The sequence below is a fragment of the Artemia sp. Qi Xiang Cuo genome, chromosome 6, assembly GCF_049724085.1.
Source record: "Artemia sp. Qi Xiang Cuo chromosome 6, ASM4972408v1, whole genome shotgun sequence".
NCBI classification, from domain to species: Eukaryota; Metazoa; Arthropoda; class Branchiopoda; order Anostraca; family Artemiidae; genus Artemia; species Artemia sp. Qi Xiang Cuo.
Genome location: NC_142799.1, coordinates 42,765,453 through 42,791,366, shown reverse-complemented (window position 1 = coordinate 42,791,366; position 25,914 = coordinate 42,765,453). Strand labels below are relative to the sequence as shown.

Genomic DNA, 25,914 nt, shown 5'->3' with positions numbered 1-25,914 from the left:
TTTGCCCGGAAACAATTTCCCTTTCATGACAAATCAATCAACTATGACATCACCTGTCAGACATTAATAAACTTCACCCGGAAACAATTCTCTTGGACGAACTCCAAAGACATTAATACACTTCGCCCGGAGACATTTCTCGGAAACCTGTTCTCCCTGGGGATTCCATGCCCATATTTGGTGTGGGCGTGGGACTGACAGCACAGGTGTTCTCCCGAGGGACTCTATGCCCATATTTGGTGTTCGCTTAGGACTATAAGATAGCTTTCTACTGACGAAATATATCATTAGGTGGGGGCTACGCCGTAAGAACGGCAACAATAAAAATTTAGAAATAGCTTAAATTAAGGATTCTAATGATGTTACCTTTATTTGTATAGCGTGTTTCAGAAACTTCATGAAGAGTATAAAATGTTGCCCATATATATATATATGTAATCGTTGGGGAGATGTGGGGGTGGGGAGTAGAAGTAGATTGAAATGTTTTAAGAATCATATAGCCTAAGTAAGATTTTTTAGATTTTCTTTTTTTCAGAATTGTATGTTATTTTATTAAGATAAAAAAAAATGCGGCACTATAAATTAATATCGTTTTCATGATTCATTTTTTTTGGGGGGGGGGTGTTTACAAAAATAAAAAAAATAATTTAAATGTACTTTGTAATGTATTTATGAGTCTAAAATAAATTCCAGGAAGGGGAGGGGGGGGGGGTAAAACTGTTCATAGTAACCAAAAGTGCAAAAATATGTTTCTACTAAAAATAATATCTCGTGAGAAAAAATGCCATTTGCAGCTGATTCTGGAATAGTAACTATAATTTTTTTAGAGTCTCAATAGTAAAAAGTTATTAAGAAAAAAATTACAAGAATTTTAAAATGAGCCTGAAACCCCTCAAAAGTCACGCCAGAGCGAAACCAACGGCAACATTGGGAGGTAAGGGATTTTCTTGAAGACTTACTGTACATTTGCTTTCCTAATAACGTTTTACTATTAAGATAAAGTACCAAGTAAAGTAAAGTATTAATATGTTGACCAAGAATTTAAAATTGACATAAGACCGTTAGATTACCTGCAATGAGAGACAAACAAGGCACACCCGCCTACGGTTTTAAGAGGGTTGACCAAGAATTTAGAACAAACTAACAAACAAGTATTGTTTACATTGGGAAATAAAATATAATTTTTTGATTAAAACCTATCTAGAGGATCTTTCCATTTATCATTAAATATGTATTTTGAGTCATCAAAAGTATACCAATCTTAAACAAAATCGACATTAATCATAATACAAAACTGAACTCAGTATTCTGACACTTTTGTTTTATTTTTTAAACTAATCATATCATCATCAACAACGAGTAAATTCCATTACTCTTCGGAATAAAAATTTTCACGATGAAGGAAATATCGCAGGATTTTAGGAATGGCCTTCTTGAGGCTGTTTCCGCTCTAAGTTTATTTTCAAGTGTCAACCGATCACGGGCCAAAATTTTTGGTAAATATTCTTGGCCTAATTTTTTTCTGTATAAGAATGTCAAAACAAAGTTTATGATTAATTACTTATAAAAATACTTACAACCGGTTGCACATGCACAATTACTATATCAAAATATTTTTGAAGCGACTCAGTGTGGCTTGCAGGCAAACCATAAACCTGATATGGAAACCATTTTAATAGTTAGCAATTAATCTAGCCATCAATCTTCATCTTAGTAGCAAAATTCCACGTTCTCCATAGGATTATTAGAACTACTTTTAGAATGATATGTTCCCACATAAGGAAGTAAATCCACGTTAGCGTTCATTTTGAGCAGACCAGTATCGTTAATTAAGGGAAATAAAACACGACGTTTCGACCTGAAAAGACCTTATAAAATGAGAATTACGCACGCGCATTTTCTCTTTTCACAAAAAAGCAACAAAAAAAAAAAAAAAAACGTGCACGATTTACATCTCATGGTGTAACCGCTCCTGCAAACCAAATAGTATTTCTATTTGAGCGGAAAACTGCATCTCAAACTATGTGGAACATGCATTTTCTTGCATGAAACACTAAAATATAATAAAAGGTCAAGTTTCGGAGTGCTCCACCACTCGCAAGCTAGTGCCATTGGTATTTTTGAATCAGCATGGTCAATTTAGGGGGTAGAGGGTAGGCTAATTCTCGTAGCAGCCCCATTCCGTCGTGGTATGATTCACATTTTCAACACCTGGCGTCCGGACTATCATATAATCTACCAAGCAGACAATTACCCCAAATCAGTATCAATAAATAAATGAAACCCAAAACGAACAAGAATTAAAATAAATATTAGAGTCAAACTCAAAACGAGCATAAATTAATATGAGTAGGGTTCAAAACCCCTGTGCTTTCTAAAAGCCAGAATATAATTTGTACTTTACGGACAAAAAACTTCAAATGAGTTTACTGAAAAAAAATGTGCATTGTCCATTTAATATACATATGCTGATATTTATTCCCTAAAATCTTAATTAATTTTTGATTTCTTAAAGTTACAAAAGTGAAAACATTTCAAAGATTTTTTTTCAGTAAAGTGCCAATGACGCAGTAGGTTTTAGGCTTCTGCATTGAGGCGATACCCAAACTCTTGCTTGTAGTTATTTTCATTCGATTCAAACTTGATTTGCATATTCAATTTAAGTTTCACTCGTTTTAATATTTATTTATTCATTTACATTAATATATGTTGTATGTTTGTTCGCATTGATTGTTTATTTAATTTCTGTTCGTTTTAAGTCTCATTTATACTTTAATAGCAAAACATTTGTTTTCGTTTTAAGCTTGATTTTCATATTCAATCCAAGCATTACTCGCTTGAAGATCTATTAATTCATTTATATTATTACTTGTTGTATGATTTTGCTATGATTGTATATTTAATTTCTGTTCGATTTGGGTTTCATTTATTCTTTAATATTATTTTTGGTCGTTTTGAGTTTGAATTTTAACAGGTATTTGTATCTCCTGACCTTAAGTTTAAAATGGCCTTTAATTTTCTTTGAAAAACTTATTTTTCGGAAAGTTTTTTTAAAATTAATATTTAAAAAAATCCATTCGAAATAACAGTTTATCGCGTGCCGAGTACGAACTACGACGAATACGAACGCCGAGAACTTGAAGCAGTTTAATAGCCAATATGTTAAGTCCTGAATCAGAATCATTTTGAACTTGAAGTTTTATTATTTCGATGCTCCTTTTGAATTGAAAATTATACGGTATAACAAAAACGTTTATGACTTATTTACAATTTGATATCAAGGTTAATCTACATAAAGTCTCAGCACTCCATAGACGCAAATCTTGTGTGGTATGAGAAATCTTATTGTTACCCATATGTAACACGCTAAAGGGTTTGCCCTTAAGGACTATTACATAGGTATTTTTTTTTGTTTAAAATGGATATGCTTGTGTTTAAACATGTTCTCTTGTAGTGTTATCACAGACCACATTTTTATGCTGAAGAATATGTGCCTCAATACAGCTAAAGAAAGAAAAAAAAAAGAAATAACGCAGCATAATAATGTTTGGATTTATAAACAAGCTAATAAGTAAGCTTTGGACCAGAAATATGTGGTCTTTCTCTCCAAAATTAAATAAAAAAAACGTTTTTTTAACTGAAAGTAAGGAGCGACATTAAAACTTAAAACGAACAGAAGTTATTCCGTATATGAAAGGGGCTGCCCGCTCTAGGGGCAATTTGTTGTCTTCAAAGGTGTATTTATTGGGTTTTTCAACTATGTCGAACAAAATGGTTATCTCAAAATTTTGGTTAGACTAGATTGCGAAAAAAGGGGCCTGGTAGGGGGCTTAGCTGCCTTTCAGCATTTTTAGTTACTTAAAAAGGGCACTATAACCTTTAATTTCCGTTTTAATGAGCCCTCTAGTGATGTTCTAGAACCACTGGGTCGGTACGATTAACCCTAAAAAAAATAAAAAAAAAAAAATAAAGACGCATCCGTGATCTTTCTTCTGGCAAAAAGAAATACAAATTAGCACGTTTTTGCAGATATGAGCTTGACACCTATGTAATAGCGTCTTCTGATACGCTAGTAGTAATCAATGTTATACTTCTATCGCGCCCCTAGGAATCTCTATGTTATTTGCTTGCAGGGGTTATTGACTTACCAAGGTCAACCAGACAGGTTTCTGGGGGGTATAGTCTGGTTTGGTGGGTAGAGGCTGGTTTTTTGGGGATTGTCTTGTTTTGGGGGTATTTTCTGGTTTGGTGGGTAATGTCTGGTTTTGGTGTGTATATTCTGGTTTGGAAGGTAAAGCCTTGATTGGTGGGTATAGTCATGTTGGGTAAGCCAGGTCATGTTTGGTTTTTCAAAGAGACTGAGTATTACAATTTACTTTTTTTTTGTTTGTTTTTGTTTTTTTAAATCGAAAACTAGAGATTGTCAAATTGCGTATTTAGGAATTTTGCAAAAAGGAATTTTTTAGGAATTTTTGCAAAAAGGGATAAGGAATTCGCAATTTGGACACTATGAACGATAGTAATTAATGTTTTGAATAATAGGAGTGGGAATGATTCTAATTAGTGATTAGATTGTATGAAGGTGGAGAAAAAAAGGATTAAACTGATTAACAGTTAAGGTAACCCCGAAGGGGTTGTTAACTCAGGTAATTGGTTATAAATTTGAAACAACATCAGTCTATGAAAATGGCTAACGACGATAGAATGACATTGTGAGTTGACCTAGCTTTACCTCTCCGATGTGGTCTGTATAATACACAAGTGATGTTTGAACATTATTGTCAATTTAAAATAGGGTCTAACGTTTATAGGAAGATATTTCTACCGGTCCTATAGGAAGACATTTCTACCGGTCCTATAGGAAGACATTTCTACCGGTCATATAGGAAGACATTTCTACCGGTCCTATAGGTACACATTTCTACCAGTCCTATAGGAAGCCATTTCTACCGGTCCTATAGGAAGATATTTCTACCAGTCCTATAAGAAGACATTTCTGCCGGTCCTATAGGAAGATATTTCTACCGGTCCTGTAGGAAGACATTTCTACCGATCCTATAGGAAGACATTTCTACCGGTTCTATAGGAAGACATTTCTACCGGTCCTATAGTTATACATTTCTACCGGTCCTATAGGAAGACATTTCTACTGGTCCTATAGGAAGACATTTCTTCCTGTCCTAAAGGTAAACATTTCTACGAGACATATACAGCTTTTAAAAGAGAGTGAGTATCCTCTCACATTTGACCACTGGTTCGATACGATCACCCCTGGGGAAAAAAATAAAATAAACACGCATCAGTGATCTTTCTACTGGCAAAAAAATAAAAAATTCCACATTTTTGCAGATAGGAACTTAAAACTTCTGCAGTAGGGTTCTCTGATATGTTGAATCTGATAGTGTGATTTTTTATTAAAGTCTTACGACTTTTAGAGGGTATTTCCTACTTTTTTCGAAAATGTGGCAAATTTTCTCAAGGCGCCTAACTTTTGACGAGTATAACTAAACTTGGTGCAACTTATATATTTGAAATCAACACACAAATCTAATTCTTTTTGCTGTATCTTTTGGTATCAAAATTCCGTTTTTTAGAGTTTTGGTTACTATTGAGCTGGGTCGCTCCTTACTCTCTTTTGATAGTACTAAAGAACTTTCAACAGAGAACTTTCAAAACTTTAGATATCTCTCTTGAAAGTTCTAAAGAACTTTAGCGTAAAGAGTGGGGATTTTCCTTCATGGACAATCCCCTTTTTCCATACAAAATCCCTCCATGGAAAGATGTTCCCACGTAATTTCCTCCCCAAAACCACGCCCCCCTCAGAAAAAGTCTGCCCTGAAAACATCTGTATGCTTCTCAATAACGAAAATTATATGTAAACAATGGCCAAAGTTCATAACTTGCAACCATTCCCCTGGAGCCTGTGGGAGATTAAGTCACCCTCAATGACATAGTTATTTGACATTTCGACTATTCTGAACAAAATGGCTTTCTAAAAATCTGGATCATTTAACTTTGGGAAAATGGATCATTGAATGATGCATAGTTGCCCCCTTCAGTTTTTTTTTGTCGCTTAAAAAGGGTACTAGAACTTTTAATTGTCATTCAAATGAGTCCCTACAGTAGGGTGTCCGCTACTATCCTAAGCTTCTGCTGAAACTAGCTTCAAATATTGAACCTAAAAGATTCATATTACCATGGTTACGAAGTGTTTATAGAATTGGTGGTCTTTAAAAAGACCGTTGGGTAGTCATGGGTGTGATGACTATTGTAAAAATTCATCATTGTTTGTCGTCCACTCGGTGTGATTCCAATCTATATCACGGATTTTTTTGTTCTTCTTCTTCCTAGGAAATCTCACACACATATTCCGAGAAGGAATATCTATTGGTACCCATTTGCTAAAAAATCGAACCTCGTCCTCTGGGTTGTGTATTTTACTCGGAAATACCTCACAATTAAAATCTTCCAAGTTGAATAATAGTATATCTGATTTGCATTTGTCGATTAAAAGTTTATCACAGGGCACATTCCCTTTTGTGTACAGTGCTGTTACGCCAAAAAAACAGCATATCTCTCTAACTTCCTCTTGTACGTAGGATAAATCCTTCCCTTTGTTATAGGATGGAAGAATCATTCTATTATATACACCTACTTAGTTTATAAAATATAGTGTTTTGCACCACCTGTCTTCATCGTAGTCATACATATTCCAGTTTATATACCAGTGGTAACAAGAGACTTCTTGACGATCTCTAGTCAGCAGCAGAAACGCACATTCAAACATCAATCCACTTGCCAATTTTTTCAAGCCAATGTACTTGCAATCACAAACGCCATACATTCTTGAACTTATATCGATAGAATGGATATTCAAACTGTTTAAAGTTCCAAATTGAAACTACATTTTATATTAAAGAAACTGAATATATTAACACTAAACAAGACACACTGGTTTATATTTAATAAAAATTATTTTTATTATTAAGACCTCAGAATATTTATCTTCACGAATGACAAGTAACAATTTTCCTTAAATTAGAATATTAGATAGATTTCACATGTAAACGAAAAACTGCCAGAGATTTAGACGTAATTTTCTCACACCTAGAAGAGACTCGCATCTCATTAGTCCAAATATACATGCTAATTCGATTTCATATCGTGACATATTCTTTACATGTCAATTGCTAAAGAACTTTATTCATCTCAAACATAGAAATCAGACCTAGGTTTTTTAGATTTTCGTGGGTGTTTGTTTTCTGGAGTCGGTTGGTTCTAGAGTGCTGGGAGGAGTGCCACTTATCTTACGTTGCACGAAATGTACTCTATCGAACACAAAATATTCCACTACCAATATTACCACTCAAGACTGAATACTTGCCTCGAAAGGGACTTTTTTCGTCAAATTAAAGTTTAAAAAATCACTTTAAGAACCACTGCCCGGAGGTGGGGAAGGGGAAAGTTCGTCTGCAGCAGCTATTGATCTTTGAAAATAGTCCCGACTCAAGTGGATTGATGAGCAGTGGCCTGCTTTTACAAACAATAGAGCAATTTCAGAGGCAACGCTATAGCGTTGCCTATAGTAAAGGTCATATGGCTCAAATGTTTTATTATTTATTTACTTTTTTTCCCAGAGACACTTCATATGGAAGGAGTCGTCGTAAAAACTTTAAAGGGGGCTCATTCGATTGGAAATCGAGAGCTCTAGTGCCCTTTTTAAGGGTCAAAAGTGATTGGAAGGCAACGAACACCCCTTCCACACCCACCATTTCCCCAAACACATCCAATACAAATTTTGAGATAGCCATTTTGTTCTACGTAGTTGATTTTCATATAGAAATTATGTTTTTGAGGAAGACACTCCCCCACAGCCTTCAGGGCAAGGGTTGTAAGTTATGCGCTGGGGGCATACAAGCTTTTTATAGAAAGCTTTGTCCTAAAAACTTCAAAAAGGGCTCATTCAATTGGAAATTTAAATGGCTAGTGCCTTTTTAATAGTCAAAAGTGATTGGAGGGCAACTAACACCCCTTCCACGCCCACCATTTCCCCAAACACATCCAATCATAATTTTGAGATAGGCATTTTGTCCAACGTTGTTGAAAGGTCTGGAAATTATATATTTGCGCATGACACTTCCCCAAAAGTCTTCAGGGCAAGGCTTATAGGTTATACCCTGGGGGATCTTTTTAAATCTTTAAAAAGAATGCTCGTAAAAACTTTAGAGAGGGCTCATTTGATTGGAAATTGAAAGTTCTAGTTCACTTTTTAAGTATCAAAAGATATTGACCGGTAACCGCCCCCCCCCCCCTCACGCCCTTTTTCCCAAATGCATCCGATAAAAATTTTGAGATAGCTATTTACTTAAAAATATTTCAAAGATCATATAACAAAAACTCCAGCGTCGACACAACCCCCCAGGGCCTGGGGGCAGGCGTTGTAAGTTATGCCCTGGTGGATTATATGGTTCTTATGGAAGGGATGCTCGTATAAACTTCAAAGAGGGCTTATTTGATTGGAAATTGAAAGTTCTAGTTCGCTTTTTAAGAGTCAAAAGAGATTTTAGGGCACCTAATCCCCCCTCCACACCTTTTTCTCAAACCCATCTGATAAGAACTTTGAGAAAGCAATTTTTTTTAAAAATAGTTCAAAGACCATACGAAAACTCCGGGGTCAACACAGCCCCCCAGGGCCCGAAGGCAGGCGCTGCTAGTTATGTCCTGGGGTAATATATGGTTCTTATGGTGGGGTTGCTCGTAAAAATTTCAGAAAGGGCTAACTTGATTGAAAATTCAAAGTTCTAGTTCAGTTTTTGAGAGTGAAAAGAGATTTGAGGGTCACTAGCCCCCCCCCCCCCCGCCCATTTTTCCCAAAAAAAACTTTGAGACAGCCATTAAGTTAAAAATTGTTCAAAAGTTAGATAACGAAAACTCGGGTGTCGACACAACCCCCCAGGGCCCGGGGGCAGGCGTTGTAAGTTATGCCCTGGGGCATATATTGTTCTTATGAAAGGGATACTCGTATAAACTATAGAGAGGGCTCATTTGATTAAAAATTGAAAGTTCGAGTTCACTTTTTTATAGTCAAAATAGATCCGAGGGCCACTAGCCCCCCCCCCCCACGTCTTCTTTTTCCAAACCCATCTGATGAAAATTTTGAGGTAGACATTTTGTAAAAAAAAAAAAAAATAGTTCAAAGGTCGGATAAAAAAAAACTTCGGTGTCCATAGAGCCCCCCAGGGCCCGGACACCAAGAAGGTGTTCTAAGTTATGCCCTAAGGGCATGTACGGTTTTTATGAAAGGGAAGCTCGTATAAACGTCATAGAGGGCTCATTTGATTGGAAATTGAAAGTTCTAGTTCACTTTTTAAGAGTCAAGAGATTTAAGGGCAACTAGCCCCCTCCCATGCCCTTTTTCCCCAAACCCATCCGCTACGAATTTTAAGACAGCCAGTTTTTAAAAATTGTTCGGAAATTATATAACAAAAACTACGGTGTCAACACAACCCCCCGGGCCCGGAGGGTAGGCGTTTTAAGTGTTGTCCTGGGGGTGTGTATGGTTCCCATGAAAGGGATGCTCGTATAAACTTCAGAGAGGGCTCATGTGATTGGAAATTGAAAGTTCTTGTTCACTTTTTTAGAGTCAAAAGTTATATGAGGGTAACTAGCCCCCCCCCCCCTCTAAACACACCTTTTTTCCCCAAGCCTATCCGATAAAAACTTTAAAACGGCCATTTCATTAAAAATAATTACCAGGTAAGATAAAAAAAACTCCTATGTCGAAGTCAACCCCCATGTCCCGGAGGCAGGCCTTGTAAGTAATGCTCTGGGGCATATATCGTTTTTATGGAAGGGATGCTTGTATAAACTTCGGAGAGAGTACATTTGATTAGAAATTTAAATTTCTCGTTCACTTTTTACGAGTCAAAAGAGATTTGAGGGCAACTAGCCCCCCCCCCCTCCACGCCGTAAATGCATCAGATAAAATAGTTTGAGATATACATTTTGTTAAAAATAGTTCAAAGTTGAGATAGCAAAAACTCCGGTGTCGACACAGCCCCCCAAGGCCCAAGGGTTGGCGTTGGAAGGGATGCTCGTATAAACTTAATAGAGGACACTGAAAGTTGTAATTCACTTTTTAAGAGTCAAAAGTGATCAGAGGGCAGCTATCCTCCCCCAACATTCCATTTATTCTTTTTCCCAGAGGCACTTCATATAGAAGGGGTCATCATATAAACTTCAAAGACATACATTTTGAGATATACATTTTGTTAAAAATAGTTCAAAGTTCAAATAACAAAAACTCCGGTGTCGACACAGCCCCCCAGAGCCCAAGGGTAGGCGTTGGAAGGGATGCTCGTATAAACTTAATAGAGGAAACTGAAAGTTGTAATTCAGTTTTTAAGATTAAAAAGTGATCGGAGGGCAGCTATCCTCCCCCGACATTCCATTTATTTTTTTTCCTAGACGCACGTCATATAGAAGGGGTCGTCATATAAACTTCAAAGGGGGCTCATTTCAAAGGGGCAAACTGTTTTCACTTTGATGTTCTTACTTTGATACCAGTTTTGATACTTTGATGAAGATTTGATTTTTTTTAACAGTTTGATTTTGAAATAATGAATTTTTAAAAATTTGAAACTTTTTGCAGTCAAAAACGAACAAAAATAAATTAAAAGAAAACTTTCCAAAAAATAAGTTTTTCAAAGAAAAGTAAAGGCCATTTTAAACTTAAGCTCAGCAGATACAAATTCTGTTAAAATTTAAACTCAAAACGACCAGAAATTACCATTGAAGAATGAATGAAACCCAAAACGAACAGAAATTAAATAAACAATCATAGGAAAAAAGATACAACAAGTAATAATATAAATGGATAAATAGATCTTAAAACGAGTAATGCTTAGATTAAATATGAAAATCAAGCTTTAAACGAAAAAAAATATTTTGCTACTGAAGTATAAATGAAACTTAAAACGAACAGAAATTAAATAAACAATCAATGCAAACAAACATACAAAAGATATTAACGTAAGTAAATAAATATATCTTAAAACGATTGAAACTTATACTGAATATGCAAATCAAGCTTGAAACGAACAAAAATCACTGCATACAAGAGTTTGGGTATTGCCTCCTTCTCTCACTGTAAAAGTCTCAAACCTACTGCATCATTGGCACTTTACTGAAAACTATATGTATCTTGAACAGTCTTGGAAAGTATACAGAATATAAAATTGAATATTTGGTATATAATGGCATTACTACTACTACTACTACTAACAACTCACAGTAGCACCAACCCGCCTGAGTCAAACACACCTACGCAGACTCCTCCTCCACCCCAATATATTCAAAGCCTCTCTCTTTACCCCCGCCCACAAAAGTCTTATTTCCATTAATTCTTTCTTTATTGCGTCCTCCCACCCCATAAGGGGAGAATTTCTTTTCTGTTTTGCCCAAGACGGTTGTCTGAAAGGAGCAATTTTTGGCAATCCATTATCCTTCATCTGCAGAACGTGCCCTAGTCATCTCAACATTTCTTTCATTATAGCCTTAGAGAGCGGTCTTAAACCACATTTTTCGTATAGCCTATTGTTTGAAATACGGCCAGTCAGCCTGGTACCCAGAACAATCCTTAAGCAATTTCTCTGGAAAACAACTAGCAAATCTTGATCCGCTTTTCGGAGCGTCCATGCTTCAGAGCCATATTTGACCACTGTCATCACTGCAGCTTCTAATATTCTAATATTGGTTTTCAGACTTATTTTCCTATTCTTCCAAACTTTTTTTAACTGCGAAAAAACACCCTGAGCCTTGGCTATTCTATATTTAACATCTTCACTGGTCCCACCATCTTTACTAATAATACTACCAAGGTAAGTGAAGCTGCCCACCTGATCAATCTTTTCATTACCCAACGTCACCTTTTCATCTTCACTTATTCCTAGACTTAGTGACTTAGTCTTCCTAACATTAATTTTCAAACCTATTCTAGCACCCTGAACTCGCAAAACCTCTAAAACTTCATTTATTTTACTCACACTTCCATCTAGGATGCTTAAATCATCAGCATAATCTAAGTCCAGGATACTTTTCCCTCCCCATTTGATTTCGTTGTCTCCCATTGCCTTTCCTTTGCTCTTTAAGGGAAAGTCCATCAAAATAATCCATACAAAGGGAAACAGAACACAACCCTGCTTAACTCCTGATTTAATACGAAACCAGCTGCTAACCTTATTTCCTACTTTAACCGCAACAGTGTTATTCTCGTACATAGCACTAATCACTTTAATGTATTTGTCTGGTATACCATACAAGGATAAAACCATTACTAAGCTCTTCTATCAACAGAATCGAACGCTTGCTCATAATCTATAAAACTGAGGACCAAAGGTGTTTGAAAACTCAGGCACTTTTCAATTATTAGCCTAAGAGTGAAAATTTGGTCGACACATAATCTACCTTTTCTAAAACCGCACTGCTCTTCTCTTAAAACTTTGTCTACAGCATCTCTCAGTCTAAAAAGTATCATATTACTAAGTAATTTACTACCTACAGAGACCAGACTAATGCCTCGATAATTACCACATTCACTTTTATCACCTTTCTTATAAAGTGACTTATAAAGTGGTTTCCCTAAAATCGTTAGGTATTTCCCCTTTTTCAAAAATCATATTCATAATCTTCAGTGACTTATTTCTAACCTCAGAGCCACCCTATTTAAGAAACTCATTTACCACCCTATCAGCACATGGAGCCTTATGATTCTTTAATACTTTTAGTAATATTGCTAATTCCTCCTCACAAAACAAATCTTCCTTCACATCCAAGGTATCACAAACTACTTCATCTTCCTCTATATTTTTTCCTGCAACTCTATCTCGGTTAAGCAAATTCTCAAAATGTTCGGCCCATCTCTCTTTAGTTTTTTCCTTATCGCTAATTTTGACCCCATTCCTATCTTTAACTGGGCCAAGTCCGGATTGACTACTACCTCTCAATTTGTTAACGTGCCAGTACAGTATTTTACTATTATGCCGTCTAGCTGCATCTTCCAGATCCTCAGCAATTTTATCCATGGCCTCCACTTCACACCTCCTTAGTTCATATTTTAATGTTTTCTCCACTTTTTTTACATTTCTTTTGTTTTCATACGATCTATCACTCAGATATTCTTGTACAAGTCCTTTTTCCTTTCTATTAAACATAAAACGTTTTCACTAATATTCTTAGCTGCAGTTCTAGCTTTCTTCCCTAATACGCCTTCAGCAACTTCACAAATTATTTTTCTAAAATTATTCCAACCATCTTCCACATTATCAAATTTTAAACTCTCAAGTTTAGCATTCAACTGTTCCTGGAAAGTTTCTCTCAAATTCTCATCCCGGAGTCTACCAACATCATAACTTCCCGGGAGGTGGTTACCTTTTTGATATTTTATCTTTAGATTTACCCTGGACAATACTAGATGGGGATCTTGACTATTAACATGAATAATGGCCGTCCTACTTACCCTTGGGTAATGAATTTGTCCTGTCTGTCTTTAATTTTCTATAACAAAATCAATAAGGTTTCCTGTACTCACGTCACGTGAAGACCTTGTTAACTTATGAGCCATTTTGTTGAGATGGCTAGGGCACTTTGTGCGAATTAAAGATCAAAGATTATCAAAGATATTCATTTTTGGCCAACCGTCTACGAATAAACGGAAAAAAGGTTGTCCGTGGTGGGGGTGACAGGAAGCCATAAAGAAAAATTTAAGGGAAATGGGAACTTCCCGATAGGGTGTTAAGAGGGAGGCTTTGAATAGAATGGGATAGAGAAGAAGCGTAAATAGCTGTGTTGGCCTCAGGCAAGTTGGTTCTGTGGTGAGTTGTTAGTAGTAGTAGTAGTAGTAGTTTTTGAGATTTCAAAGACACACATTTTGGCAAAAATGGCATCTTTCGATGCGCTGGGACACATTCGTGGATCGGAAAGTTTGCAGCTGTGCTTAAAATTCTGTAGCAACTAAAAGAAGAAACAGAATAAAAAAGGACATGTAGAATCAAAAATGAGCCTCAGCATTTCTAAAGCACATTCGTTTTCTTCTGCTCTTCGCTCAAAGAAAGATGAAGAGAAAATCCAGGCAGCAAGGGAGCTTTTTCATTACGTGACCACAGAACTAAGAGACACACAACCAGAAGAAGTTGCCAGTAGGCTATGCCCCATTTTCCCCTTACAAATAGGCCTAGGATAGCTTTTGCCTGATTAAAATTAGGCATATGTCTAAGTTTACCATCCATTAAAACTAGATGTTCTTCAAGCTATAAATAATTACCAAATAGCCTACATGCTTGATAGATAGCCTATTTAGTGGTTGACCACTTATGAAGGAGTGGTTGACCCTTAGCCATCTTGGCTAAGCGGACGTGCGCTGGGTTGAGAATTCTTTGTCCAAGGGGCACGGGTTCGATCCCTGGCGTGGCCAATTATTTGGTTTGGGACGCGGGTCAGTGGTGTGACTCTGTAAGCTTAGCCAGAGTCAACCCAGCTCTAAATGGGTACCTGGAGAAATCTGGGGAAGGTAAGCAGGAAGAGAGTGCAAAAGCATAGGATGGCTGGCCCCCAGCCCCCATTGCACTTCCTGGCTGAAGGGCCACAAAACAGAGATCAGCACTGCCAGTTTGGACCTTAAGGGTCTAGTGCCATCATGCTTATGCTTACTCATGAAGGAAACATCCTAAACAAAATTTTACCATTAGATCCCTTAAGCCTATTTCATGCCCTCTCCAAATATCATGGTTACTTCTCTGACATACCTAACTCCTTTCCAAGATAAGAAAAAGTTACTAAAGTAGAATTTTACTGTTGGAATCATATGATAGGTCTACAATTACAAACCTGATTGACCAAGGGCATCCAGCTGACCTACTGCTGCTAGACTTTGCTAAGGCCTTTGACAAAGTGCCCCATAGTCAAATGCACTCAAAATTATTGGCTGCTGGTATCAATACATCCCTGATCAATACATAGCCTGGCTGATGAATTTTCTCATTAACCAGAAGCAGAAAGTCAATTTATTTGAGACAGGTGGCCAGCCAATTTACTCTGACAAGGCCATAGTAATGAGTGGGGTGCTGCAGTGAACTGTATTAGGCCCAACACTTCTCCTGATTTATATCAACAATATGCATTTGTTTGCTGATGATGCCAAACTTTTTGGAATTGCTAACCCACATAAAATCCAACAAGATCTAGACAGGCTACAGAATTGGACTCAAGACTGGTTTCTCCAATTCAATACAAGCAAATGCTGTGTTTTGCACCTTGGACCTTAATAATGCTAAGACATCCAGTTTCTCCTCAATAAAAAATTTCCTTCCCTTACTAAAAACTTTTCCATGGAAATATCCTTGCACATAATCCCCCACCAGACCCACCTCCCCCCCCCCCCAAAAAAAAAGAAAATTTCTGTATAGGCCTACTTCCCAATAGCCAATATTATATGTAAACAATGTGCAAAGTTCATAGCTTACAACCCTTCCCCTAGGGACTGTTGGGGGCAAGTCATCCTCAAAACATAGTTATTAGAACTTTCAACTATGCTGAAATTTTTTTTTTTATTGGGCTATCTAAAAAATTTTATTGGGCAACCTTGGTGAAAAAGGGTGTGGGAGGAGGGCAAGCTGCCCTCCAATTTTTTGGTCACTTAAAACTTAGAACTTCCAATTTCTGATGAAATGAGCGCTCCCAATCTTCTAGGCTCACTGGTTCAGTATGATTAACCATGGGAAAAAAACAACAACAACAAACAAATAAACATGTTTCTATGATCTTTCTTGTGGCAAAAATGCAAAATTCCACTTTTTTGTATATAGGAGCTTGAAACCTCCACAATAGGGTTCTATGATATGCAGAATCTGATGGTGTGATTTTCATTAAGATCACTCAATGTTTGAGGGTGTTTCTCCCCCTTTTTTTTTAAATGGGCAAGTTTCCTTGGGCTTGTAACTTTTGGTGGGTGACATTAAACATGATGAATTTTATATATTTTGAATAAGCATCAAAATTTGATTTTTTATGTATCCATTGTTATCAAGACTTTGTTTCTTAGAGTTTTGGTCACTATTGAGCTACACCACTCTTTACTTACAGCATGTTAGCAGGAACTGTTTGAAAATCATAGTTTTCATGAGATTAAACTATTTCATTGAATCCAACATTCAGAATGCTATAAGATTTTTTTGTCATTCATGGTGAAGAATTTTATTTGGAATTGAACATATTTAGGTTCCTGAGATTCAAATAATAGCTAAAAAAAAATTGTAATAGAATTGAATCTCTTCTTCAAAATTATTGAATACAATCTTCTTACTGTTGAATTTGCCCCCCCCCCCCTCTACCTCTCTAATAAGGTAAAATTTAGCTATAGATTAAGAACAAGGTTGGGGGTTTGGAGAATTTGGGGAATTTTTTGCTAATTCCTTAAGAATGACTCCTGAACCACAAGGATTGTTTTATTAAATCAAGGAATTTTGTGCCAATTCTTTAAGAACAACTCCTGAAACACAAGGGTTGTTTTATTATATCAATAAGTAGCTTTTCTTTTTTTCAGTGTGTTTTCTTTTTTTTCAAAACACCCATGACAAAACAGTCAAACACTCTGTAAGCAAGGAGTGATGCAACACAATAGTAACCAAATCTACAGTTGCCAAAGTTTTGATACCAGTAGATATATCAAAAGAATTGGCTTATCAATACATAGGATTGATTTAGTTTAGTTTTACCCATCAAAGGCCTGAGAAAATTTGCCTGATTTTCGAAAAAGGGGGGAAATACCCCCTAAAAGTCTAGGAATCCTAATGAAAATCACACAATAAGATTTGGCACATCAGAGAATTGTACTGTAGGGGTTTCAAGGTCCCATCTTCAAAGATATGGAATTTTGCATTTTTTGCCAAAATAAAGATCACAGATACATGTTTATTTGTGTGTTTTCCCCAGGAGTGATTGTATCAAACCAGTGGCCCTAGAATATTGGGAGAGGTCTTATTTGAACAGAAATTATAAGTTCTAGTTTCCTTTTTAAGTGACCAAAAAGATTGGAGGGCAGCTAGCTCCCTTCCACATCCATTTTTTTGCCATGTCATTCAATTAAAATTTTGAGATATCCATGTTGTTTAGCATAGTTAAAATGTCCAACAGCTATGCATTTGGAGATAACATGACCCCTTATAGTCCCTAGGGAAAGGTCTTTAAGTTATAAAATTTGCCCATTGTTTATGTAGTGTTTGTTATTGGGAAATATGGATACATTTTTTGGGTGGGGGGGGGGAGGGTTAGTTTTCTGCTTGGGAGAGTTTCTATAGGGAGGGAAGTTTCCAGGGGCTGAAATTTTACAGTGGGGGAATCTTCTAGGACTTCCATACAAAATTCTTTTTGTTTATCTTACTCTCTTTGCCAACTCCATTTCACGTGTCATTGGGAATGAATTGTCTAGAAGATCCTTCCACAAAGGGGGATTCAGATTCCCCTGCATTATTTAAAACACAATCAGAAATTGAATAGAAAAATAAGTTTTTTCAACTGAAAGTAAGGACAAACATTGAAACTTAAAATAAACAGACATTATTACATATCTGAAGGGGATTGCCCTCTCCTCAATACCTTGCTCTTTAAGCTAAAGTTTGACTTTCTGTCCTAATTCTTTAAGAACAACTCCTGAAACACAAGGATTGGTCAATTAGAACAACAAGAAGCTTTTTTAAAAGTATTAAAAAATATTATCACAAAGAACATTGTATTGAGGAAGGGGCAAAACTCCTTGTAAAACACTTTCTTATTTAATAACATCACAAGGGCAATCATGGTTTGTAAATTGGAGTTTTGTTATTCCTTCTCCCTCAGACTCTCTGAACAACTTGAGTGTCATTGGCCTTAAGAAAGAAAATCACAATAATAAATAAGGTTACTGGAAAGGACTAATGATAGTAGACTGATTCTTTAGTATGTAATGATATTAATTAATGAAAGTCTTAAGAGTTTTTGCTTTTTTATTGTTGTATTAAACACAATAACAAGTCTTAGATATCTGGCATAATGTTTACTGTATCACGTCAGGTTTTCAGGATATCAACAAAAATTTATTTTTAATCCCCTTCTATTGGATTTTGTTGGATGAAAAATATCATAGAGAAATGTTTAACGACTCATTTGCTAACTAAGTTTTATATTTTTTTTCTAATGTAGTTTTGTTGGTAATTGCAAATCTGAAAAATGTTTTGCTCTGTCATGTTAGGTTTTCAAGATATCAACAAAAACATGCTTTTTATTTACCTTTTGTTCAATGAAACATCATAGAGAGAAGTTTAAGGGCTTATTTTAACACCAATTTTATATCTACATGCTTTTTGAGGGTAACAAAACATTACATTAAGATCAAATACAACTTATGACAAAGACTATCTTCTTATGCAAGATATAGCACACATATCTTTTGACAAGAAATATAACACATATATCTTTTGAAAACTTGCATCTCTGAGGTATGATGTCATATTTGATTGGTTCTGTTACCTGACTCTCTGTTTTAGTCAATTTCCTTGTAAATAATAAACATCCTAAATATGTAAACATTGTGCAGAAGTGTATGCTGCTTGATGGGTTGTAACATGTCATGTCCCTCAAGATTCATCTCCATCACTCATATATTGACTTCTTTCCTGAGAACTTAGATTCTGTCAATGATGAACATAGCAAACGTTTTCATCAGGACATCTCACTGATGGAGTCATGCTACCAGGGTCAATGAAGTGCTGCAATGTTATTGGACTAGTGCTGGATGCTTTAATACAATTAATTAAAAAAACCTTTTCCACAAAATAAGTTTTTCAAAGAAAAGTAAAGAACTCCATTAAAACAAAAATGAACAAAAATAAAATCAAATAATCTACCAAGCATGAAACTACCACAAATAAGCATTGATAAATAAATGAAACCCAAAACAAACAGAAATTACAATAAATTACCGAGTCAAACTGAAAACGAGCAGAAATTAATGTGAGTAGGGCTCAAAACCCCTATGCCTTCCCAAGGCCAGAACATAATTTGCACTTTACTCAAAAAATATAAATGTTTTTAATTTTATAAGTTTAATAAATCAAATAATATTAACATTTTGATTACTAAATATTGGTATATGTATATTAAACTGACAATGCATATTCATTTGTATTTTTTTTTCAGTAAAGTGCCAATTATGTTCTGGCCTTGGGAAGGCATAGGGGTTTTGAGCCCTACTCATGTTAATTTCTGTGTGGGAGGGGGACTAGTTGCCCTCCAATTACTTTTGACTATTAAAAAGGGCATTAGCCCTTTCTATTTTGAATCAAATGAGCCCTTTTCAAATGAGCCCTGAAGTTCCTAAGACAACTTCTTGATACAAAGTGCCATGGTCTAAACAAAAAAAAAAAAAAAAGAAAAAAAAAATAATACATTTTACCCACATTGAGAAAATGTCAAGTCTTCCAATCACTTTCGACTATTAAAAAGGGCACTGGCCCTTTCAATTTCCGATGGAATGAGCTCTTTTTGAGTTTCTATAACAACACTTTCTATAAGCACCTTATATGCCCCAAGGGCATAAATTACAGCCCTTGCCCTGAGGGCTGTGAGGGGGTTGTCATCCTCAAAGACCTAATTTACAAGAAATTTCAACTATGTCAAACAAAATGGCTATCTCAAAATTTTGATTGGATGTGATTGGTGAAATAGTGGGCATGAGGGGAGGGGGGTGTTAGTTGCTCTCCAATCACTTTCAACTATTAAAAAAGGCACTAGCCCTTTCAATTTCCAATCAAATGAGCCCTTTTGAAGTTTCTACTTCAATAATTTCAATAAAAACCTTATATGCTCCCAGGGCATGACTCACAATCATTGGCCTGAGGGCTAGGGGGGAGGAGGAGTTGTCATCCTCAAAGACCTAATTTCCAGAACTTTCAACTACGTTGAAGATAATGGCTATCTCAAAGTTTTGATTGGATGTGTTTGGGGAAACGGTGGGCATGAGAAGGGGTTAGTTACCCTCAATTCACTTCCAACTATTAAAAAGGGCACTAGCCCTTTCAATTTCCAATCAAATAAACCCTTTTTAAAGTTTCTACAACAATGCTTTCTATAAAAACCTTATATGTCCCAGGGCATAACTTACAACCATTGATCTGAGGGCTGTGAGGGGTGTCATCCTCAAAGAGTTAATTTCCGGACCTTTCAACTATGTTGAACAAAATGTCTCTCAAAATTTAGATTGGATGTGTTTGGGGAAATGGTGGGCATGAGAGGGGGGTTACTTGCCATCATGGGTCACTTTCAACTATTAAAAAGGGCACTAGCTGTTTCAATTTGCAATTGAATGATTCCTTTTTGAAGTTTCTACAACAACACTTTCTATAAAAAAAAACCTTATATGCCCCCAGGGCAGAAATTACAACTCTTGCCCTGAGGGTTGTGGGGGGAGTGTCATCCTCAAAAACATAATTTCCAGACTTTTTAACTTCCATACTTCAAATAAAATGGCTACTGATATCTCAAAATTTTGATTGGATGTGTTTGGGGAAATGGTGGGTGTGAGAGGGTTGCTACTTATCCTCTAATCACTTTCGACTATTAAAAAGGGCACAAGCCCTTCTAGTTTCCAATCAAATGAGCCCTTTTTGAAGTTTCTACAACATCACTATCTATGAAAAGATTATATGCCCCCAGGGCATAACTTACAACCCTTTCCCTGAGGGCTCTGAGGGGGTTATCATCCTCAAAGACCTAATTTCTAAAACTTTTAACTATGTTGAACAAAATGGCTATCTAAAAATTTTGATTGGATGTGTTTGGGGAAAAGGTGGGCATGAGAGGGGGGTTAGTTGCCCTCAAATCACTTTTGACTATTAAAAAGTGCACTAGACCTTTGAATTTCATATCAAATGAGCCCTTTTTCAAGTTTCTATGACAACGCTTTCAATAAAGACCTTATATGCCCCTAGGGCATAACTTACAACCCTTGCCCTGAGGGATGTGGGGGGATTGTCATCCTCAAAGATATAATATCCAGACCTTTCAACTACTTTGAACAAAATGGCTATCTCAAAATTTTGATTGGATGTGTTTGGATAAATGGTGGGTGTGGAAGGGGTGTTAGTTGCCTTCCAATCACTTTCGACTATTAAAAAGGGCACTAGTCATTTCAATTTCCAATCAAATGAGCCCTTTTCGAAGTTTCTATAACAACGCTTTTTAAAAAAAACCTCATATGCCCCCAGGGCATAACTTACAACCCTTACCCTGAGGGCTGTGGGGGGGGGGGGGGTTGTCATCCTCAAAGACCTAATTTCCAGAAGTTTCAAGAACTTTGAACAAAATGGCTATCTAAAAATTTTGATTGGATGTGTTTGGGAAAAGGTGGGCATGAGAGGGGGGTTTGTTGCCCTCCAATTGCTTTCGACTATTAAAAATTGCACTAGCTCTTTGAATTTCCAATCAAACAAGCCTTTTTTGAAGTTTCTATGACAACGCTTTCTATAAAAACCTAATATGCCCCCAGGGCATAACTTACAACCCTTGCCCTGAGGGCTGTTGGGGAGTGTCCTCCTCAAAAAAATAATTTCTATCTGGAAATCAACTACGCTGAACAAAATAGCTATCTCAAAATTTTGATTGGATGTGTTTGGAGGAATGGTGGGCATTGAAAGGGTGTTAGTTGCCTTCCAATTACTTTCAACTATTAAAAAGGGCACAAGCCACTCCAATTTCCAATTGAATGAGCCCTTTTCGAAGTTTCTACAGCAACTCCTTTGATACAAAGTGCCCTGGTCTAAGACCAATAACCAAAAAAAAAAAAAATACATTGTGCCAACATTGTTCTTTACTTAGGCAGCGCTATTGTGCTGCCTGTGATATTCCAAATGCTCAGCATGATTGCAAGTCTACAGCCTGGAAATTCAAACCAAAATAAATTTAAATTATGGAACTTTAATTGTACCTTTGTGTTTTATATGTGTAGTTTATACCTTAAGCTAAATAATGCTAAATATTTTATGTTAATTAGTACTCTATTCAGCACTATTTGCTCTATTTAAAGTTCTCTGCAAGTTGTTCTCCTTGATACTATCTTAAACACATGTAAATGGTTAGTTTCAGATATCTAAGAAATGATGGGTGATTGAGAAACACAGTTTGTGTATTTTTAATCAGCATTTCTAAATTGTCTTGAAAAAAGTGTTGGATACCAAGATGTCCACCAGAACTTTTTTTTTGTTTACCAATGTCATCAAAGAAAAAATATTTCTCTTTGATTTTTTTTTCAGTAGAAGTACAAATGATGCTCTGGCCTCTAGAAAGTTTTGGAATGATTGGTTTGGGATTAATTTATTCATTAATAATAAGCTATGTTTGTTTTAGGTTTGCATTGTTATTTGATTTTATTTCTGCTTGCCTCAGTTTTAATTTGGCTCTTTAATTTATTTGCAAAACTCACTTTGTGAGAAACATTTAAGAAAAATCCACTTGTTTATAATTGACATCGTTTTATTGTTGGTGAATATTAGGATTATTGGTATTTTTTTCAGTTTCTGCTTAAGAATTAAAATATTGAATCATAATACAAACTTTTTATAAAATTAAATGTTGAGTCAAAATTTCCGATCAACAGTTGTTTCAGTAAAGAATTTTTCAATTGTGGCCTACTATAGAATTTTGAATAGGTGAAGCGGGTGGGGGGGGGTCTGTTTTTGGGACTGAAGGCATCATAACCCTCATCTGTGGACAGATTAAGTATGTTCAATAGATTGAATATACATGTATGCTACTGCACCGTTTATAAAAAGAGTCTTTTTACTTAATATTTTTTTGTGCCAAAGCTTCAAAGTGGGTTGGAAGATACATATTTTTCAGCCTCCACATCATCTCAGTCCAAACATAACAAAGTTTCTTGCCTATTCCCCCTAAAACTCAGAAAGTTTCCGCTCCCCCCCCCCCCCCACGTGATATTCATAAGATGTTACAGCTATACCTTTTTGATAACCTGGATACTATTTTTATGACCTTGGTACACTTTTTTCGTTTGGTTTTTTGTCTACATTGCTGCTTCACCAGCAATAGATTCTAGTCTAACATGAGCTCATAGCGCCAAAAAAACAAACAAACTGGAAACCAATTCTTTAGACCTTTTCCCTCTCTCCCTCTTCTAAAGTCAAGGTTTGAGTTAAAGCTGCCCTCACCCAAACACTCCCTGAAAGTTTCAGCATAATCTAAAAACTATTCCCAGAATATTGTAGACGATTTGTGTTGATCACCTGGCATTCACACAGGGTCTTTTGATTTGCCCTGCAACATAACCATGAATAAATCATAGGTCCTTGAAATTTTTCATTCCGGGAAAAGCTACCTGGTGGTAACTTACTGTTTGGCAAATTTGCTCTGATCTTGCACTCTTAAGTTTACTGTACTATTCGGAATTTGTCCTAGGTTTTCATTCACGTTGTAGGCTGAGAATGTTTTTAGGTACATTTGAGTTTGGATTTAGTATAATTGACTTGTAAGAAAAAAAGATTCAATAGAACATCCGTTTTTTTAATTGAGAGTATTTATGCTATACTTATTCTAGGAAGTTTCCTAGGGTTTACAAAAAAGACAATAAAGTGGTTTGTTTCCATGAAAAAAAGAGAAATAGTGGAATGAATGGATTTGGCTTCTGAATTGCTCAAATGAAGTATTTTGTTGCGTTAAGAATTTAATAGCAGGTATGAATAGACTCTAGACTTTCCCTTTTTTTTGGTGCTAGTCATTAATTAAAAAGACACAAGTAAAACTTTCCCTACACTAATACTTTCTGTTTCTAGCTTTTTTGGAGACAATCAACCATGAAATAATGGAAATGGCTAGTGGAGACACTAACGAGAAGAAGGGCGCCATATATGCTATCATCAGCTTAGTGCGGGTGGACACTAGGATCATTAGTTCAAAAATATCTCGTTTCGCCAATTATCTGAGAAACTTGTTGCTCTCTCCTGATCCAACTGTAATGGAGCTTGCTGCTAAAGCTATATGTTATGTTGCAAGTGCGTCAGGGAGCTATACTCAAGAATTTGTTGATTTTGAACTAAAGAAAGCTTTTGAATGGCTTGCAGAAGATGGCTATGAAAATAGGAGACTCCATGCTGTAAGAACTTTTTATATTTTAAAGAAAGGTACAAAAGTATTTGTCAATATGTTCATTATTAATCGTATATGAAAAAAGTTGAAAGGCTTGTAGAGATGCAGAGATAAACTAGGTATCCTCCTGATTTCTATCTGAAGTTCTTGCGTTCCTAGCAACTCTGTGTAAATTGACATTTTTAATCCAAATACCATTAGTAGAAGGCTTATTCCAATTGGTCTCTTCTGAAAGGCCATGAAATATTTAGTTTAGACTTATGTGCAATAAATGAAATGATTGTCAAGCTTTGAACTCTTATGAAAAACATTAAAAGTGGTTGAGTTATTACTACTGATCCATATCAGCTTTTAATGCAGAAGGATTCCTTGAGGATTATAATCTTACTCAATTTTTGATATGATCACAGTAACCCTCTAGCTCTGAAATTTCCTCATAATCCTTCAAAAAGTAGGGGGGGTGGGGGGGTCATCACAGGATTGGTCCAAATGTCCTATGTAAAAACTGAAAGCTGTGACCTAAAAATGGCTTTCTTTTTGTGTTTCAAGTCCCAGCCAAGGAATTCATTAGCTTTCCTCAAGTGGTTGGGCCTATTCGCAACTTTGCTTGTATACAGGCAAAACTTTACATGAGATTTAAGAATTTCTATGGTAAGGAGGGATCTGGTCATTGAAAAAGTGATTGTTAGATTCATAGTGTATTTGGGTGTTTTTTACTCAAATTTTGCCGAGAGGATTCACCTTTCTCGTGTTACACGTGTAGATATATACCAAACACCATGGAATTAACCGTTTTTCTTGGCCAGAAGTATTAAGAAAAATGTGTTGCCATATCCCACATGATTAGTGAAATATTAATGTTTGAAATCAACGAGTAACAACCGTATCTGTGCACATGAAAGCCCCCCCCCTCCTCAAGACTGGTTTGGGGACACCCGCTATGGACACATAAGAATTTAATAGTCTGAAAATGAACTTTGTGGTGGCATAAACAACCTGGAAAATCTATTATACCCCCTGAAAGTTGGGTGACTCCACCATATATATATATATATATATATATATATATATATATATATATATATATATATATATATATATATATATATATATATATATATATATATATATATATATATATATATATATATATATATATATATATATATATATATATATATATATATATATATATATATATATATATATATATATATATATATATATATATATATATATATATATATATATATATATATATATATATATATATATATATATATATATATACCTCTCTCTCTCTCTCTCTCTCTCTCTCTCTCTCTCTCTCTCTCTCTCTCTCTCTCTCTCTCTCTCTCTCTCTCTCTCTCTCTCTCTCTCTCTGTGTGTGTGTGTGTGTGTTTGTGTTTTTGTGTGTGTGTGTGTTTGTGTGTGTGTATATATATATATTATTACCAAATATATATATATATATAACACCATACCAAACACCATAGGGATTAACCGTTTTTTCTTGGCCAAGTATTAAGAAAAATGTGTTGCCAACCCACATGATTAGTGAAATATTAATGTTCGAAATCAACTGAAGTAACAACCAATATCTGTGCGAGACAAGGCCCACCCCACCTCCTCAAGACTAGTTTTGAGGACACCCTTATGGACACATAAGAATTTAATAGTCTGAAAATAGACTTTGTGGTAGCATATAACAACCTGGAAAATCTATTATAC

At 35.7% G+C, this 25,914-nt stretch overlaps 1 protein-coding gene across 1 annotated transcript; it reads left to right on the top strand.

The window, feature by feature from the left end:
• Positions 1–14,036: 14,036 nt before the first annotated feature.
• Positions 14,037–24,262, top strand: LOC148951253 (serine/threonine-protein kinase mTOR-like). The gene is made up of 2 exons (XM_089091038.1): positions 14,037–14,195; positions 23,871–24,262. Exons 1-2 carry the CDS (start codon positions 14,054–14,056, stop codon positions 24,260–24,262), a joined length of 534 nt encoding a protein of 177 aa, XP_088947164.1. The 5' UTR covers positions 14,037–14,053.
• The last annotated feature ends 1,652 nt before the right edge of the window (positions 24,263–25,914 follow it).

Excerpts from the sequence above, each read along its gene's own strand:
- LOC148951253 (XM_089091038.1), top strand. The coding sequence starts at position 14,054 with ATGAGCCTCAGCATTTCTAAAGCACATTCGTTTTCTTCTGCTCTTCGC. Across the intron at positions 14,196-23,870 it reads ACAACCAGAAGAAGTTGCCA|CTTTTTTGGAGACAATCAAC; the intron begins GTAGGCTATGCC and ends TTCTGTTTCTAG.